This window comes from Onychostruthus taczanowskii, unplaced genomic scaffold (genome assembly GCF_017590055.1).
Source record: "Onychostruthus taczanowskii isolate IOZ18803 unplaced genomic scaffold, ASM1759005v1 scaffold1, whole genome shotgun sequence".
Lineage (NCBI taxonomy): Eukaryota > Metazoa > Chordata > Aves > Passeriformes > Passeridae > Onychostruthus > Onychostruthus taczanowskii.
This window is the reverse complement of record NW_024496525.1, coordinates 15,077,949-15,098,043: the sequence shown is the minus strand read 5'-3', so window position 1 is coordinate 15,098,043 and position 20,095 is coordinate 15,077,949. Positions and strand designations below refer to the sequence as shown.

Here is a 20,095-nt window from a genome sequence, read left to right as displayed (position 1 = left end):
TCTGTATAAAAACAGAAACTCCTTTCTTAATAGCAACTATCACTTCAATCTGCTTTCCAAGAGCAATTAATTATACAGTTAATGAGTTTAACTTGGTTCTGCCAACAGAATATTCTTACAATATTTCAAAACCATAATTGCTATGAACTAGAACTCCAAATGCCTTAAAAATACTTCAGTATACAATGCAAATCCTAGTTAACTGGACTTGCAATTTCAGATGTTTAAGCTAGGTTTGTTTGATAATTATTACTTCCCATTTATCCATGGTTGTTGAAAAAATATAACAATCTTACTTTTATCCCTTTAGCGCAGGAAATGTCCCAGTATTCTGCCTATAATGCTTTGAGGCTGAAACAGTTCAGTACAACAGCACTTGCAAAGTATGTATCGTCCTGAAAATTGTATTTTATTGTAACCTGAACTACAAAGACTTGTAGAATTGATTCTGTATAAGCAAGCACTTAAATAAACCTTATCAAACTCTTCTGCCTTTTCTGCATCATTAGAAATTTTATTATCCCTTACTGCTAAAGAGTCTATACTGTTGCCAGAATTATTTAACATTTTTAACACACATAAACCTGTTGTTTCTTGAATTCCTCTAATCCCATTAGATTTTTTTCTTCATGTCTCTACTTGTCTTGGCCAATATTCTGCACCTTAGACATTCCAGTTTATCTTGCTGTATATTTCCCTTTAACCCTGTAAGTTTTCTATAAATACACACACACAGTTAATTGTTTTACTGTCATTCTGGAAAAGGACACAGTTTTAGAGTTTTCAGGCGCATAGGAAATTATAATTTCTTTTTTTTTTTTTTTTTTTTTTTTTTTTTTTTAGGGGTTCTAATCTTTGGGGTTCTAGTTCTAGCTTTTACTCTAATTTTTTCCATCAACACTTTTCCTCATGATCAGTTTCACCCCTAAGTTTCCCCACTATCCAAACAGTCCCTGAAAGGCACAAAGCATATTGTTGACACCCTCCCTCATTTGCCAAATTTGAAGTCAGTCAGGTAATGATCACTTATCACCAGGCCACCACCAACTCAGTCCCATATTCAATTCGTCTTGTCTATGACAATGATATTCAAACAGAGCTACCTCATTCTGGGTCCCATGTCTTTCATACCAGAAAACCATCAATAATTCTCACAGGGAACATTCGTGTTTTACCACTGACCTCCAGAAATTTTCAGCACTTGGTTTCTGTTACATTCCAAAAAAACCTAATCATCATTAACTCATGCAATAGGTCAAAGACTAAGGTACCTCTGCCTATGGCTGCACTGCCACATCAACAGGTTTACAATGGATAAACATTATGTTTACAATCAGTGGTTGATACTGATACGTAGAGCACAACAGTAGCCTATATATAAACAGGGTTTAGATTTTCATAAGTACAATGCCTGCAAGGCAGGGAGAAATAAATTACAGGGCTATCTGAATTCTCCAGCATGAGAGCAGAAATTCTGCACAAGGGATCTGGAATTGGAGACTCTTTTCGTATCCAGGAATACCATCAATTCATCTTGTTTTCATCTGATTGAGTTTTTCATATCAAACTTTGAAAAACAATGCCATAGGCCAAAAACACTATGGAACAAAGTAATCCTTACTTGGCCTTATAGATGGTTTCCCTGAGAGAATTATGTAGGGGTTCAGAACAGAAGGTTGATCTTACCGGAAGGCTTGTGGGTTTTAGCAGGCAAAGGTTTGCACTGTCTTGCACTTCCTGCTCAGAAGACAACACTCCATTTAAAATATTAAAGGCTAACAACAGGTAATGTTATTTAAAGTGTTTCCACAATGAGGTCATGCAGAAGAGAACAAAATATTCGTCTCTTATAAACGCATACATATCTAGCACAAAAAATATTAGAAAAAGATATTTAAATTAATGAAAGTAATTCCACTTGACATTTGGAATAACAATTACCATACTTTCCAATTATCATTATTGCTTGTTTTCTTTCCCACAGAATTCAAAGTGCTGGACTTATTTCCTCAACCTCAAGCCCTGCAATATGATATGACATCAAGTTCATTTTCAGCCTAGACTTACAAACTTGGTTTATTTTTAGAATGGAACCTTTGAAAAACATGCTAGTTTGGAGGAAAAATGTGCAGTTTTGTTTTAAAGTGTAATTTTTCTTCCTGTGTTTACCCCTTTTTTTTTTTTTAATGTCTCTACCAATAGAGACTTGAACATTGAGTGCTTTATGGCAAGGAACTTTTCAGAGTTGTATTTACTTACATTGAACTGGAACAATTTGGATGAGAAATATTTCAATTCATCACAAATACTTCTGAGAGAATCTGATTTCTCCTACTACCCTTCTATATTAATTCCAGAATACAAATGTTTAAAACCACCTAATTGCAGAATATGGAACACCAAAAGTAGAGATGGCTAAACTAACAGTGACATTTTTACACAAGTACCAGTCAGTCAGTACTATTTACTGAAATCCTTTTTCACTCCTTTGTTACAATCTCTCACTCATCTCTTTTACAGCAGACGTAAGAGATTTTTTACTTAGGTAGCATAAAACGTAAAGTTTTGGCATAGAAAAATAAAAATTATAAGCTCACTTTTAACTTGACATATCCAAAGTTGCCTTACATATTCTAGTTTCCACATGTCACATCGTTCAACAGGAAATAAGACTCGTGGCCTTGCAAAATTATTTGTATCTCCAAAGACAGAAATTAACACCTCACTTCAGTGTAAAATAAAAGCATTAAAATATGACAACTATTTCAATGCCTTCATGGTAAATTACAGGACAAGGATTTGCAAAATTAGGCACAGATTACTGGATTTATTTTCTGTTTCAAAACTTGGAAACTCTGTTCAAGGTCATGAGCCTTCTTTTTATAGTGGCAGTAGTCCTGAGTCAGAACGAATGTCCCAAAGATTGCCCAAAACCAAAATACACAGTGTGACTTTACGTCATCCAAACACATTCAACATAATGAAGAACATCACCGTGCCTCACAGTCCTCCTCTCCCTTCCTCTTTCCACTACTTAAAAAAAAAAAGGAAAAACATGTGGCTTAGCAAAAAGACTAAGTAGAAAAGAACATGAACATTTGCATGATCTTTGAATGCTTTGAGAAACAATTTGTGCTAAAAGTGCAATGAAATTTAAAGTCAATAATTTGAAGACAATATTCCAAAATACAAAGGTCCTCCCAAGAGTTTGATGTTGGAACAGGACTACAGGGCCTAGTATCAGAATGCACAAGAGGATTTCAAGTTCCATGGGACATAAGGCATCACTTTCTGCCTGAACACACAGTAAATACAATGAAAATATTCTATTTCCAGCCAACTTTCAGAAAACTCACATTTTAGTTCGAAAAATTGGTAAGCAGCTCATTTACTGTTGTCCTCAAAACATATTGCAGAACTGGAAGAAAGACTTTTGGAAGGATGGAAACAGAGGAGAATAGTACTGTTATTGATAACACATTGTATGTACTATCAAAGACTGAAAATTTTATTCCTACTGACTATAAGTAACATATTGATATTTTCTTCTATATAGAATCACACCCCAGTCTTTAAGAACTGTCTTTACGCTTATCTACTCTAAGCTGTGTGTGTATTTGCTTATAAGGACTGAGATTTCCTACACACAAAGTCTCAGAGAATATACCAAAAGAAAAATGACTGAAGTCTGCTGTACTGGAGGATGGAAATTTTTTTCCAATTTTTAGCAAATGTCAAATCATTGGCTATTGTTTTTAAGATTAATAAAAGATATAATGGTTTTTAGATCGCCTCCAAATAAAGATTACTATGAATGGAGAAATGATTTACCAATAGTCACCACAATGAGATTTCTTTAAAGGTTACAATCATCAGTTATTTAGCTGAAACACTGCTGAGAATGCCTGGCCATTTCTTGAATAATGCATAATGTTCATTGCAGATTTGCTCTGTATTATAACAATACAGATATTTATAAAATAATGGAGAAAACTATCTGTTACTTTCCAATTGCTCAAGATATTTCCATGAAGTAATTGACTCCGAAAATATTATATTGAGTTACCTGAGCGCTCATTTGCAAGCACAAGTTCTAGTGATCCCTACACAATAGGCATAAGAAAACAAACTCATCAGCCTTGACAGACTTCTAAGAAAAGCTGTGATAAATACAGGGCAGAGTAAAGGACCTTCCTGAAATACTGAATTAAAATTATTAAATTGCTGTTCAGTACTGGGGGAAAAATTTAAAACTAAGCTTTTAAAATGAATTATTAACACAAGCAGGTCAACACATTTGGGGGAAGAAAAAAAAAATCACAGTTACCTTTACAATGTAAGTACCTCTCAAATAATTTCCCAAATACCTTTAAATCCATTCAGAAGATTGCTTGTGCACATACAAAGTATAATGTCTAGTGTTTTATTGTAGGTTTATCATCGATACTTCACATGGACCTGCAAGCTATTTATGTGAGCTTGTTTATACACACAAACTTCTTCAAGGGCAGCAAAAAGCAACCTTAATAAATGAAACTGAATTTCTTTTGATGTAATTTCATGAATGTTTCATCAGAATGTTTTAACTGGTTTCTATGTAAGGAGAACTCGTGAAGTCATAAAATATACCTGTACTATACAGTTAAACTTGCTTATGGGGAATTCTTATACAATGGAACACACTTTCATCAAGCACTGTTTCAATGTACTGCACATAAATAATACAATCCTACTTAGTATTAAGATAAGCACCCAAACAGGAGAAACAAATGTCAAAACCCCTTCTTGAGCCCCCACACCCCTGGCACCTAAAGGAATGAGAATCATAGCACTACACGGCTGGAGGGGAAGGGTTATTGTATCAGATAGGGTGAAGAGACATTAAATGTTTACCCAGCTCTGTTTTAGGGAGAAACATTAATCTAGATCAGACTATTGATGATGTTGTCTAAGAATAAGATTTTGTTTTTCCTTAAAATTCTTCTCTTCATTAGAATTTTTACGCAAAAAGGAAGATTCTGTATTTAGGTATATAATCCTGAAGAGGATAATGAAAAATAAATCCCAGATACTCTGAAAATATACAGAGATTGGCAGAGCTCAGAGTTTCAGTAACACAGGACATCTTGTAGAAGCACAGACAGATCATAGACTGAACAGCAGAGTCCACTTGACATCTACCTTGAAAAAATGTTTAATTGCCTGAGAATAAACTCTCATCCTGCAAAAATGGGGAACATTTGCATATTATATCAGAAGCCTAATGAACCATGTTACACTCATGCCTTGGATGATGTAATTATTGCTTTTTTTTATCTCCATGAGAATTATATATGATGTGGCAGATAATATAAATTAAATACATGAAATGATGGAACTATGTCCAGCTACTAAATCCTCAATCTGAATCTGTGTTGGTTTTTGCCCTCCATACCTCTCTCCACCCACTTAAAATTTTAACTTTCCTTAAATAATATCACTTCCTTTAAATGGAAGAGCAGGTAAAAGCCCTCTGCACCATCAATACAAGTAACTCTTCATGGACAGCTGTGGGCTGATAAACAAGATTCTATTTCTACTTCCTCCCTCAACCCTTAGAGGTGGCTTCTTTGTTTGCCTCATGCTACCTACATTCTATCTAGTTTAATGTAGATTAATAGATTATAGTTCATGATTCCTGGAAAAAACCTGAAGTGCTCAAATCTCATATGCCTCTTCCAAATATATGTTTCCTTCAAAATGTGAGAGCAGAAGCAAAAATAAAGGAGTTTTCTGTGCTGTCAAAACTAGGACACCCACAAATCTCAGGTTTGGTAACCCTGATTTCTGTTACTGCAACTTACTCCCTAATTTAAAACACTAATCAGACAGAGATGACACTCATACAGATGGGTTGCATTAGTCGAAAAAATGAGATTACCAAAAAAGTCCGCTTTACAGAGGTCATTGGAAAGACTATTTAGGAGCTTACATACACACAGCTTCTATTTTGTGGCAACTCACATCTAAACACTGCTTTTGGTCCCAACTGCTTGTCTGAGCATGAAAAGAGATGTTTTAATACTGAAAACAGTCTATTTTGTTGATAAATACCTACTGGCTCAGAAGTCAAAATAATTTCTATAGCCATTACAAGAAGATAAATAATATCCTAGTCTCTCAGCTGAAGATTTAAGTATTTGGATGTGATGCTTTCAAACTTCAGAAATATGTGATTCTACCTTTAAGGTATAGCCAGAAAATTAAGAGACTGAGTTCTCAAATCAAGGAATAATGTAATTTTCCTCTCAAACATATACTTATATAAAATACTAAAACAAAGCAACACAATAACAGGTAAATAACTTGAAAGAATTTAGTCTACATCACCCAGAAGACTTACAGCTGTAATAGTTACATCACAGGTTTGTTGTTAAATAAAAAATAATTAAAATAAGAGGTTTATTTCACCTTCACATGGTGTCTTTCTCATGCAGACCTCAGATTTCCACATTTGAATCCCTTTAAAGGATTTGATATGCAGGGAAAGAAGAAAGGATGAAGGTAAAAATTTCAATGTAGAGGTTACTAAAGGCTGCCATATTCTATAGTACACAACAATATTTACTCCATACCTTTTACTGATGTATTAGGTGGAGGTCCTTCCATCCTCAAGTTCCATGGAGGATCACCTTGATTAGCAAAGTCCCTCATTTTCAGATAGCTAATTGTAAGTCGGATGATGGATGCCTTGTCAAGCTGGCTGGTAATGGCTGCAGGCAGTGGCAACAACTTTGCCAACTCGTAGAATTCAAAATTCTCCTTTCCCCGGCGAGAGCGAGCAGCATCACGGGACTTTTCCTTCCTCAAAGCTTGTAAACTGAAAGAAAATAAAGAAAGTAGAACATTCATCAGTATTAGTGTTGTCACATTTAACCAATTTACTTTTTCACTGCTGGTCTTTTCTTCACATTACCACATTTTCAAAATGCTGTTGCATATGGATCTACAAATTTCAGGATATATAAAATGGTACTTCACACTTGAATGACTGAAACTAACAATAACATTTAAGTTTCAGTGTTAGCTGACATAGTATGTAACTACTCTTAAATCACTTTACCCACTTCCTTTTTAGCCTGCCTTTTCCTTGTCTGCTGTCAGTCTCAAGAAAAAAATCCCAAGAATACTGTGTACATATGGGGTTTATCTGTCTAGGTGCCGTTGCTTCTCCTGACTCACTGTAAGCCAATTTTGCCTTAATTTTTGTCAAATTCTGAGTCTTGGGAGAAGGTTAAAAACAGATTATTCAAGTGTTTGCCACCTCAGACTGGAGCTGCAGTGCAGCCAAGATGACCAAACAGGTTGTACACTAACTGCTGAGACACAGAAGTGTAAGTCTGGTGTAATAATGTGAAAATTCCTCTGTTTCATGAAGCTGTTGCTTAGAAGTTGTTCAACTGTCTTTGCAGTGGAAGCAATAAACTTTGTCAGTGGGGCGAGAAAGCTGTTCACATAGTTATGTGATTCCCATTTCTGACTGTAATTCACTACCACATACATGGCAGACTGACAAATTTTTCATCAGAAAGGACCTTCTGCTTTACACTGAACTGTTGGAAATACAAAGACATTAATTTAGTCCTGTTTATCAATGTATCATTTGCTACCACCAATACAGAACACATAAAAATAACTCAGATTTTACTCCTGTACTCTTTGTTTAATTGGTGTAAAATTCCTGAATGCAGTGGGATGACAGTGGTTAACACCTGGGGGCTTATTTCTTTTTTTTGCACAAAGTAAAGTGTTCGATTCAGGATATCATAAGCTTCACAATACATCTGCCTTGGTAGACTCAGGCTGGTGCTGATGCTGGGGCTGGTGTCCGTCCATCACTGTGCAAGGTGAGTAGAAACTGTTCTTGTACCTCATTAAGGGTCTATCCTTCCCTTGTTTTATTTGTTTAACTACTAATTTAATTAAGTTAAAGCCACAATTCCATTAGCTAGTAGTTGTTTTACCACAGAAGTAGAATATAACCAGTATATAATGGAATAACAAATACTTCCCTCCAGCTTCCACAACCCTTCCTGAAACCTTGCCTTTATCAACAAAAAAGTCATAATGATGAGATCTACAAAAGCACTCTGACATATGAAGTGAATCAGTAGCATTGAGGCATGCAGATAAAACACCATGAAGCTAAGAGCACTATTTACCTGTTTTTCTAACTTGGGAATAAAGTGAAGAGTTTCTCTTGCTTTAATATTCATAACCACCTGCATTTCTGTAGCCATCTCTGCCACTTCAGACTTGGAAGGGCATATCAGCTGGGCCCTTAACACACAAATGAAATCCCTCCATGACAGTTCCCTTAGTATGGTTAACATGTTACATTCCCTACAATTCCACACCAATAGCAATTACATTTAAAAAGACAGTCTGGCTAAGAAATAGGAATGGTGAAATAAAAATACGGGAGGAAACAGCACATTCTTACCCACAGGTAAAGATATAGAATCCTACTGAATGACACAGTAAAGTACATACTTGGGTTTATAAACTCTATATAGAATGCTAGCACCTTGATTTGTAAACTATATTCTAGAAAAAAAGTACCTGAAAAATAAGACTTCACAATTCTCATTGTAGATGCATCTCTCTTGAATGTCAAATTTTAGATCTCTACCATCATGGATATCCCTCAAAAGATGGATTAAATACAACAGATAAAAGTATTTAATGTATACACAGACATACGGGAAGCTACAATTCTGTGAGGTATGAACTGTCCAATTAATTCCAAGGAAGTTATATGCCCTCACAAGTTAAATATATACAACAGCGATACAAGGAAAAGGCAGACAAATGTCTCTGCACCATTGCTTTCAAGTGAAAGCTCAATTTCATGGCACAAGATATGGCCTTTTCTGCCTGTCACCACCTTTTTTTCCCCAGAAGCCAAGCCTGAGAATGCAAGGCCCCAAATCAAGTTAGTAGAAAAACTGAGATTATATATCTGTTCTGAAAGTTTGCACCAAGAGGTCCACACTTTCTTCCTAAAGCACTTAATTATAGCCCTACATAAGATGGGAGATTATTAAATATCCCTAGTAAAACAAATCAGAAAAATTACAGGTCTCAGCAACTTCCAAAACTGAAAAATGTTAGAAATTGAATGGTGATAGAATATTCCTTAGAAACACCAAATTCTATATCCGTTTACAAGTTTACAAGTCCTATAGAGGCTTCAGGAGATTGTCCAAACTGAATAATATTCAGGAATGTAAACTTACGTAAAACATTACTGGATCAGTAATAGCTTGCAATGGAAGTCAGTTAAGCTGAAAAGTGAGTCAGCAAACAGGAATATTTGAAAGCCACCTATGGTTATTCAAACATATACAACAAAAAATGTAGAAGGGATGGGGAGCTGACATGATAAACAAAAGAAGCTCTTGAGAAACATTGTTGAGAATAACTCACTTTTTCTCCCAACCATTTGTTATATTGTCATTTGTGGAAGCTTCATAGGGTGAATCAAGTAAAGGAATTTGAAACTTGGAGCACTTGGTACTAGTGCCATCAAGCTAAATTAAGAAGGAGCGTATGTGGATATGTGCATACAAGTCCTAATTTCTACTCCATGTAATTCCACCAGAGAAATACACTGTACTGTTGGACACTGCAGTTATGCTGATAAAATGGGTCCTTAATTTGGGAGCAGTGATTTCCTCAGCAGGATGCAGGAATTCATTAGATACGACCTAAACATGGCTGTTAATCCTTTCTGGCACCTGTGATTCTGATAGGCAACATCAGCTTCTTTGTCAGATGCTCTTAATGAAGCAAAGTACTGGCACTAATAATCCCAAGAGGATGCTAGAAAAGAGGAGTGTGAAACTCTCTCAACAGAAAGCAGTGATGCTGACACAGGACCAAAATTCATCTTGTTTCCTGTCATATGATACCTGGAACTAGAGGTTGTTCTTGGAACATAAATGAATTTGTTAAGTATCAAGCTGCAAAAACTTAGAAATACACAGGCTCTTCTGCTAATAAGAAAAATTAAAGTGTGGGAAACTATACACATGTTTACTAAGTGGCTTTCAAAAACAGTCAGAAAGCACCAAGAAAGCAAGCACCACACGTTTAAGAGTTCTCAAATGACAGAGAAGATCCCCCAACAGTCAAGCAAAACTACATATAATATCCACAGTACCAACAAGAGAGTAACAATGGGAAATACACCCGAGGGATATAACTATTGCTCTTTGATATAAATATCCCTCTTTGACTCCTGTGGAGAAGGGAGAGTAGCTAAGACAATTGGATCAGCGTACAAAGTAAAATGATGATGCTGTCATACAGTGGTGAAACTTCTTGCATTCCCTTAAGAAGACATTTCTCATATAATTTCCATATACAGAGTCCTCTAAAGAAGACTTGGAGGTTTCCAGCTGATAGGTCCTGATAATTCTGAGAAGCAGGACCATATAAACAGGATACTCAATGGCTTGAAGACTAATGCTATTTTAGATATGGTTTCTAAAATATATTTTATTTTTCCTTTTAGGGCCTTTCCAGATGGACTGATATAAAGGTGGTCTGGCTTTTATAGATGAAAGGGTACAATAAATACTACCATATAATTCTAAAATGGTATACATGACATTTCTAAAGTAGATTTTCTATTGAAGACACAGCAGATGCAGAAGACATAATAATATGGTGTTGCATAAAAGTTTTATTGGTACTCATAACTCACTTGTGATTTCATTGTGCTTGTGGTCATTCCAAGCTTAACCTGCTCCATATTTTATTTCACATAATTTTATATACTTTACATTCATAAGCATATACATGTATCCATATCTGTGTGCACACCCACAACCTTCACACATCTGACCAATTAACATCTGTCACTTTAGAGGTGGGACAATCACAGATCCTAATTTTTGCAGCACTTAATGGCAATCAAACATGTTACAGCATATCAACAGATATACTGACACAGATAAGGGGTTTTTAGCATATATTCACAGAATACAGAAGATTCTGAGCTGGAAGTGACCCACAAGGATCATCAAGTCCAACACTTAAATTAATGGTCTAGGCTTGGGATGGAGTCCGTGATGTTGGTGCTATTAGCACCATGCTCTAACCAACTGAGCTAATCTCAGAGTCATAACAATACCTCTCTTCTGTGTCTCAGTTTGGGCAGGAAAAATCAGTGAAATAATTTAATTATATGAATTTGCATTTTGAATGAAAACAGGGAAATGGTTGCAGTTACAAATAATTTTTGCTTGCATTTTCAAAATATAGCTTGGAAAGTGGTGGTTCACAGACTTGCCCAGTTTTAGAAAGGCAGCTCACATTTACATTTCAGCTACACTGTTCCCTTCAACCTGATGCAGGTGAGACCCCCCTAAGCAGAGCTGCTCAGAACATCGGTCTCCCTCTGCTCAGCCCCATACAACACTGCTGGGATTTATGGTACCTTCACTGGACTTGTCACAAATAGAGATTGGATTGGAAGCAACAGCCATAAAACAAGGTTTGAGGGACAGATGGACTGCTGAACTCGAGATATAGTGACTTTAGCCAGTGGACAGCTTATCTGTGTTGTGCTTTCATAGTTACTGCTCATTTCCATTCACAAGCACATTCACTTTTTTGCTTCACAAGCAGAAAAGTATGGCAAACTCGCATAAAGGATGCCCAGTAATTTTGAGAATGGCATTGAAATCCTCCCTGATTTCAGTAGAAATTTTAGAAATGCAAAAGTATACCAGCACAGAGCATTTCCTCTTATATACTAAATATTTTCATACTTATTAACTCAGCTGTTACTGAGCACTAGTGAATGTCTTAAGCCCCTAAAAACAATATGGATTAGTAGCAAGAACTCCAGATATAGCATAAAAAAACTCCACTTAATATCTAATAATGTTTATAATAGATTTTATAGAGAATGAAGCAATATGTTTCTGTGTATATTTTTCTATTAGTCTAGTCTTTTAAAGTCAAGGATTGAAAGGTCCACTATAAACAGTATCCAACTCTCTGAAGGACAAAGTCAGATGAATGTTACAACCATTTCACAGAAAAGAAATTAGATATAAGGAAAGGCTATGCAACATCAGAGTGCACAATGAATCTGCTACAAAAAAATTTGCAGATAAGTGATCTAGCCCCTTCAGCCCTCCAAAAAGACTTTAAATTATATATGTCCCTTTGTTTATAGTCTTTCCCAATATAAAGAACACAAGCAGGCTTATTTGCTAGTGAGCATAATTATATTATTACATAAAGCAATAAATTTATGCTCCTCCTGAGTCCATAGATGTGAATTTGTGCAATTCTGTATGAGTATTACTAGAAAGATGCTCTTTTTTTCTTACTTTGTTCCACACTAATATGATGTGACCATATTACCATACTTTGGACATTTCTGTATTTAAATCTACTTTAGGTCCCTTCCTCTGTTATTATAATCTATTTAGACAATTTATGTATTTATATCATACAATGTAGTGGATGATTATGAAAATTTGCCCAATACAAACATTTATACATTGTGAACTACTACAGAAATAATCGATTACCTGTTCTCTCAAAGCCACATCCTTCAGAATCTGTTTCTGGGGCTTCAAGCTGACCAGTGAAAACAATGAGGGCAGTTAAGTCCATTTAAAAGAAGTACATTTAAAATCTGACTTTTAATGCCTGGGCAATTCATTAAGATAATGTCCTGCTATACCTATAGGTGACCACCCATAAGCCATGTTCTGTCACATAAAAATCTTCTTTAATTTCACTGATGTTGTGGAACAATTAAACTTCATTAGAAGTTCAAAGAATGGAATAGCATCAATATTTAAGTGACCCAATTATTTGGAATATTTATTGATTTTACTTCTATATAACTCTTTTCCTGATGTTTTTTCAAAAGTTAATAGTAGCATCTCAGAAACACTGTTCAATCCAAGTGGATATTAATCTGAACAGCAGTGCACATTTTCAGACTCCAAAAAAATATTTAGACTGCAGGAAAGATGAAGGAAGTAAAGGAGACCAACCTGCACTGCGTAATTGCACATATTACAGTTAAAAACTTTGAAAGTCAAACATCACCATTGGCATGAGCCTAAGACTTGCTATTATCAATTTTTTTTGTTCTGTTTTTCTAAATGTTATGCCATAGAGACTGTACAAATATGCATGAAACTGGATATTTTTTAGTACAGTAGATCCAAAATATAAAAGAATGAAGCAAGAGAGCTAATACTCCTGTAGATGTAAATTTGAAGAGGAAAAAAACCTGCGCTCAACCTTCTAAGACTAATTCAATTAGTTCTGAAAAATTGTTAATGAAAGTATGTTAATATGTTTACCTCTAATTTCTATACTACATTTTGCTATCTTTGGGGATTACTTTTCTTTTGAGACAATTTTTGACTTGATATTTTTCCCTTTCTTTTTTCTTTTTTCCTTTCTGCTGTCCCATTCGTAGATTTTCTTTTCACAAAGCTTGTTTCTGAACTCAGAGTACAAGAACTTCAACACTAATAATAACAGTTACAATGTCTAAAAAAGGACACTACTTTTGTGAAGGGAAAACCTCCAAAATCAAAAGCCACATTAAATTTTACCTTCTGTCTTTTTAAGTAGATCTGAGAAGCCAGACAGCAGATTTTTATGGATTTTTCTACTTGTTTGCTTAGGAGATCCGAACATTGCTCAGTCTCACTATTTATCAATTAATCTAGCATGCAGCCTCAAAGGAGAAAGGTCGACTTGTGTTAAAAATTCATCCATCAAAAATTCATCAAAGACTTCATCATTTTAACTTGCGAACCTTTGAACACCTACATACTTGTCAGATCTGTGGTCATAGTTAACTGGAATCTATAGTTACCACAGTGCCTATACTTGCTCTGACACGAGCTGCATGAAGAGACTTTCAGGTGAAAGTGCAGTACATAACCAAGTGAGGCAGACTGCCTCCTCAAACTGCTCTTTTTATCAGACAAAGGATATCTAGCATCCAAGTTCCAAGTTGGTAAAATCAGACTCTTTCAATGACCAAACACTTCCCAGAGGAGTGTATTTTTGCCCCATTATAAAAATCACCATTCTTACAAGCAAGAATTTGCAAAAAAAAAAAAAAAAAAAAAAAAAAAAGGATATTATCATCAAGGGCCTAGATCAGAAATTAAAACCATTTAATGCTGTCTAAGAAAAAATAATGTTTTGAGACTTTCTTTAATGTGTGAAGAAAGCTGTATAGTATATGCTGGAAGTTAAAGCTGGAACCTTCAAGTTCAAGGTAAAAGCTCTGCTGCTTAACTAATGTACTGCTCATAGCTGTCACCATTAATTTATGTTAGCCTCTGTAAACATCAAGAGTATAATAGGCCAATTTCACAACTAAATATAGATGCACATTTTGCCCTTATATAAATGGCAGATTGCTGCTGTAGATCATCACTGCAGCAACACGTCAGTAAAGATGCACTGTTTGATGGTCTGATGCTCACACAATATATAAAACCAGTTGTAATGGTTGTTTGGAAGCAAAGTGTAACATAGCAGCAAAATTTCATTTGTTCCACAAACTCAGGATATATTAAGCCTGGCTGACAAAGACTGTTTGATGTGCTAAATCAGTTTGACCTTCATTTTTGCTTTATATTTCTCATTTAACACATGAAATGACCATTATTTTTTCACCGTATAGGGAAATATGACAGAACTGATTTCTATTAAAACCTTTCTTTTCCTTGCAGAAAGAAAAAATTTATTTTGCCAAAAGTGCTTTAGCAATTACTGCAAAACTTATAAAAAAATAATACCTATATTAAGCCAAGCTTTTTATTATATCAGTAAGACTTGAGGTTGGTTTTTAGGGGTTGTGGTTTCACAGAAGAGGATCCTTTTCTTTTAAATATACAAACATGGTTCAAGGAAATGTTAGTTATGCTTGAACTAATCATTAAACTGAATGCTTTATCACCAATAAGTACCTTTGTCGAACTGTTTAAATAACAGGATTTACTTCCAAAGTGAGTCATTAAAACATCATAATAGGAACATGGCAGGTTTTTTTAAGCATTACAAACTTGCCATCCTGCATAGTCTCTTAAAACTAATGTATACCTCAATAGAGAAACCAATAAGTGAGCTGTGATACACTAGTTTCAAATCCAAATTCTACCACTAGAACACTAGTGTTTTCATATTTTTTTTTCTTCCTATGTTGAACTAAGCAATTGCCAGCCTACTGATAGTAGAGAAACCTCAGTTTTATCAAGCAATTTTGCAGCACCCAATAAACAGCACTTTACCTTGGAGCAACTTGTACATTTCACACCTTAAATTTCTATTTACCAAATCAGCTAATCACTTCACAATTGAACTTCTCAGAACAAAAAATTATCAATTAAAGTGGTTGAAACTCCTGCAAATTATCATTTAGGAATGAAGTAATTGCTTTCATCAGGGCAGAAAAGCCCGCCAGAACAGAAATGTCACTTCAGATTAGTGTTCTCACTCCTGAAGCTATGGATGACACAGCTGATATAAGACTAAATGCCAAGACCAATCAATTGCTTTTGTGGCTCTGTTCTGAGCTGCTGTAAAAGGGGCCATTTTCTAGGATCTACTCTTCATTATAGTAAATGCTATCTCCTTGGTAACATAATTCCATTTCTCATAAATTCCGTCTGAGAGCATTGTCCTAACAATGGATGTTTGTGGAAAAGAATGCTGTTGGTTTAATGCAAAGAAATTAAGTGTGAACGGCTGCCAAAGTACTATAGTTTGCTTGTTCTTAAACATAAATTGAAGTCTTTACATTAAAAACAGAATACTTTGGAGGAAATGAATGTTCTGAACTAGTGTGATATATTGCATTTGGAAGTGATGTATTTCTGATTGAGAGTTTAGACTTTTTTCTGAATACCTATGTTCTGTCTATAGTGGGCACACTCATCCCTAGCAGAGATTTGTCAGTTTAAGAGAGAGTAGATAAACACTCCACTTATTTCACAGCAGTGCAGTTAGGAAATGTGAAACTGCACAAGAAAACATGGTCTCATTATCATATGACATGCTATTTGTTAGCAGACTCATCTGTGTATAAAAGCTTTCTTTGAACTGAGCCCTTACTGGAAATATCTGTATTTCAATTTGTACTGTTGAGCTTCCTAAAATACTTAGAATCTGAGTTATGGTCTCCAATTAAAAGGATATCTGAGAAGCTAATTTGGTGGAACAGCAGCAATTTCCTGCACTGCTCTCCTCATGACTGAAGTTTGGAAACAAATTCAAGATTACAGATTTTCTTTCAAAACAGGATGAAAAGTATTCCTCCCTCAATGAGCATAAGCAATTTCAATTAACAACAGCAAGACTTATGTGACAGGAGAATATATTGCCACATATGTAAAGAAGCAATTTATCCAGCATTAAGAGGAGAAGTGCAAATTTATTGTAGCATTTCTATGGGTAACCAAGGAGCGAGCACAGGTAACTCTGTTGCCAGATTTTGACTGCAGCCCAGAATGACAGCAATCACATTAAGGTATGAAAAACTGCACCTATTAGGTGATGTGGGGAAAACAAGGGGACAGGAGAGACACAGTGTCCCTGGGCGTCACATCTGCCTTCCCAAAGTAAACATTGTACTTTCAACTGCAAAGCCAGCAGGCTTCAGCCCAGGTTCTCCATAAATGCTATCTCATATGCCACACTAGAAATGCTATATAGTATCCTGCACTTTAAATATGAGCTTTACATTTTGGTTTAACTATAAGCTACTAAATAAATGAATCTCTCTGAAGTGAACAAAAACTATCCAAACTCTGATTATACTCCTTTAGTGAGTACTGTCTTTAAGAAGGAACACTGCAGGTTAGATTTTTTTTATCTGCTTCTGAATTAATAGCTATTATTTGCCTCACCTATGTTAGAGCCACTGCAGAAATTTTTGCTGGAACATTTGTATCAGCTATAGCCATTATTGTCCATAGGATTATTTTACCAGCTCTGAAATAAATAGCAGCACAGGTAAAAACATTTTTGTTGAATATTTTTATAAAAGTTGTGTTTGCACCAGGTAGTTTATCTTAAGTTTCACTACTGCCAAAAGGCCTAAGAGAACAATGTTGCCTTCAGGTAACTCAAGTTTGCTCTTTATAGATGACCAAAACGGGGATTTTGTTAGAGTTGGCTGTGCTCTCTGTAGCTACCTGTTTCAACTGAGCTCCCCGAGCCAGGAAAAAAAAGGCAAGAATTCCAACCTCTCCCTTTCACTGCTGCCATATAAAAAATCTCTTAGTGGTGTGCTCTCGATTACTACAATACTAGGACACTTTCTGAAGAAAACAACATTCTTTATCTCCTTAGCCTTTATCTCCTTTATCTCTCTTAAAATTATCATCCTCATCATCTCCTTATTCTCTCCTTTCCATCTAAAAATTATGTGCACTCTGATGGGTCTATGCAGAACACACACAAGTTGCAGTTTTGAACCCTCCTCATGGGAGTCTTTGCAAAGCTTTACATGAGGAAGGGTTGAAGGGATATGGGATACACTGGGACTGCAGTCCAAAGGAGCTATTCCAGTTCAGAGTCCCAGCTGAGTTACCTGAAAGCTGACAAAATATAACTTCAACAGGACAGTCAGTGACCTACAGGACCACTGTCAGGCTTCATTTCCTGCATGTTTTTTGCAGTGTTTCTGCAGTTTTCTGTGAAAGAAACAGTAGTGATGGAGATCACATTGTCATCGATACTCAAGCTACCTAGTTTTAAAATATCTCCAAGTACATCTTAAAAAACCCCAAAAAATTCAAACACAAGCAACAGTCGGCCTGGATGATGGTATAGCTACCTTTGTTGACTGCTCAAAACCAAGCAGTGCATGCAAAATTTTTACTCTGCAGTCTTCGAAGCCCCTGGTGCCTCCAAAAGCTGACTAGTGGATTTATTCAAGCCTGTTTTCCCAGAGGCATGAGATTCACTCTTCAAGGTGCAGTGTTAGCTGCTGAACCATTGACTCAGTAGAGTATGAATGAGCTTCAAGGCCTTTCACTTTTACCCCCCTTGCTTGAACCCTGAACAGTTTAGTATAAATTAGTGTCAGTAGAACACAAGACAGCGACATTTTCACAAGCAGGCATCTCTCACACCTATACTACCAATGAATTAGCTTTTCTTACTGCTTACATATTCCAGGACAGGCTACAGCCTTCACTGACTTCCCTTGCAGAAGGATTACAGTTACTTTCCATTTAATGCTCTGGGATGAGGAACCACCAGTGCCACATGCACTGGTGAAGAGCAAAAAGTCATGCAAAAAAAGATATTGCTAGTTTTTCATCTGTTTCAATACATTGGGGTAAACATAAAACCCACACTGCTTGCAGAAGAATTTCCTGTTTGTTCCCTTTACAGATACCAGTACTGGTCACACATGTGATTGGGCTTAAGTGTTTCTTGAATTGCCAAGAAGAGTCTGTTGTCAAAGGTTATGCACTCCACCCAGGGGGTGCCACATGCACTGGTAACTGCTGTGCTGGAGGTATGTCACCATGTATTTTAATTTTCAGGCACTTGCAGCAGACCCAAGATTTCATTTCTAAACAAAGTTTTCAGATATGGTACAGAAAAACCCAATTCTCCTCAGAGACCACTTTAATTAGTTGGAGCAGACCTGATGACTAATGCATTTTTGACCAAAGTAGTGATATGCCAAAACCTTTCCTTAAAACACACTCATCATCAATTACAATCCTTGAACTTTAAAAAATAACACTTAGACAAAAGCCTCAGAGTTTTAACAGTTGACATATATCTCATGCTCTGAGTAATGCTGATCTTTAACAATATTCAACTACAAGTAAGATTAACAAAATCCTTAATCCATCAGATTGCATCAAAGGAATTAAAATTATCAGGGCTCTGAAATACTGTCCAGAAGCTGCCGCCATTACCCTTCAACCTAGTAGTAAAAGTCCTTGCTAAAACAATTCCCCAAAAAGAGCCAACCAGTCACAAAGATGAGAAATGTGAGCGACACCAAACCACAAAACAAAGCACAATGCAGAGGCAAGGGCCCCTTCTGAAGAGCTCCTTGCCTTGACTGACCTCTTAATTAGCCAGCAGATAAAACACCTTCCTGCAAACTCTTACAGGTCTAGATAAGACAGGAATATCATGATTATCTAGGAACTATCTTTAACATGAGGAAGGCCACATAGCATTACCCTGTAATTCTGGTTTCTTTTGCAAAAGTATCAATCCTAATCTGAAAACTCCAAGATGTAAAGAATTTATATTGCTAAGCAGCTGCACAGTTTAAATTAGCCTCACCATTAACATTTTGTGTCTTTTTTTCCAATTTCAACTTTGCTGAGTTCAGCTTTCAGTCACTGAATCTTGCAATTCTTTTGTCCACTAAACAAAAGAAACTCCAAATATCTGCTATCTTCTTCCTGCCTGGCTAATTATGGTCCACGATCAAGTCACCCTCTTAACCTTCCCTTTGACAAGGCACTCGATTGATTAAACAAACTGAGTCATTGTATGTTTTCCAGTGTTCATTTTAGATGTCTCTTTTTTTTCCAACATAAAAAAACCTAAGAGATTTCAACACTGAACGCAGCAGCATCAATCATCATTTCCATGTTCAATACTTCAACTGATATATTTAAAGATTATTTTACTCCATATCTGAAACAGCATTGTTGTAGGCTACAGTGTTCTGCAACTACTCATAAAAAACTTAAATCTTTCAATGTGGGGTTCACAGAAGAAAGAGACACTGAGAAACAGCTTTGAACTACAATGTCAGTTTTGTGCTTCTCCCTGTGTTATTCTTGGCCAGTCATGGTTTTTATATTGCAGAAATAGAAGCAGGTCTGATAAGTTCCATAAGCTATAAAGCATGTAAAATGAGAGAAAAATTCTAATTCATTAATGTGAGAAAACAACATCTTTTCTCTCAGGCATGTAGAATTTTCTCAGTTGAATCTAGGCTGAGCTTCTGCAATAATTTCTGTATTTTGTTTCTGAGGGATAAAGGAATCACAAGCTGGCAAGA

General features: G+C 35.8%; 1 protein-coding gene across 1 annotated transcript in view; it reads right to left on the bottom strand.

The window, feature by feature from the left end:
• Positions 1 to 20,095, bottom strand: part of NPAS3 (neuronal PAS domain protein 3) — a 589,216-nt gene that overhangs the window by 406,180 nt on the left and 162,941 nt on the right. The window contains exon 2 of the mRNA XM_041395897.1: positions 6,615 to 6,859. Within this exon, the coding sequence (XP_041251831.1) occupies positions 6,615 to 6,859 (245 nt within the window). The remainder of the gene's footprint in view (positions 1 to 6,614; positions 6,860 to 20,095) is intronic.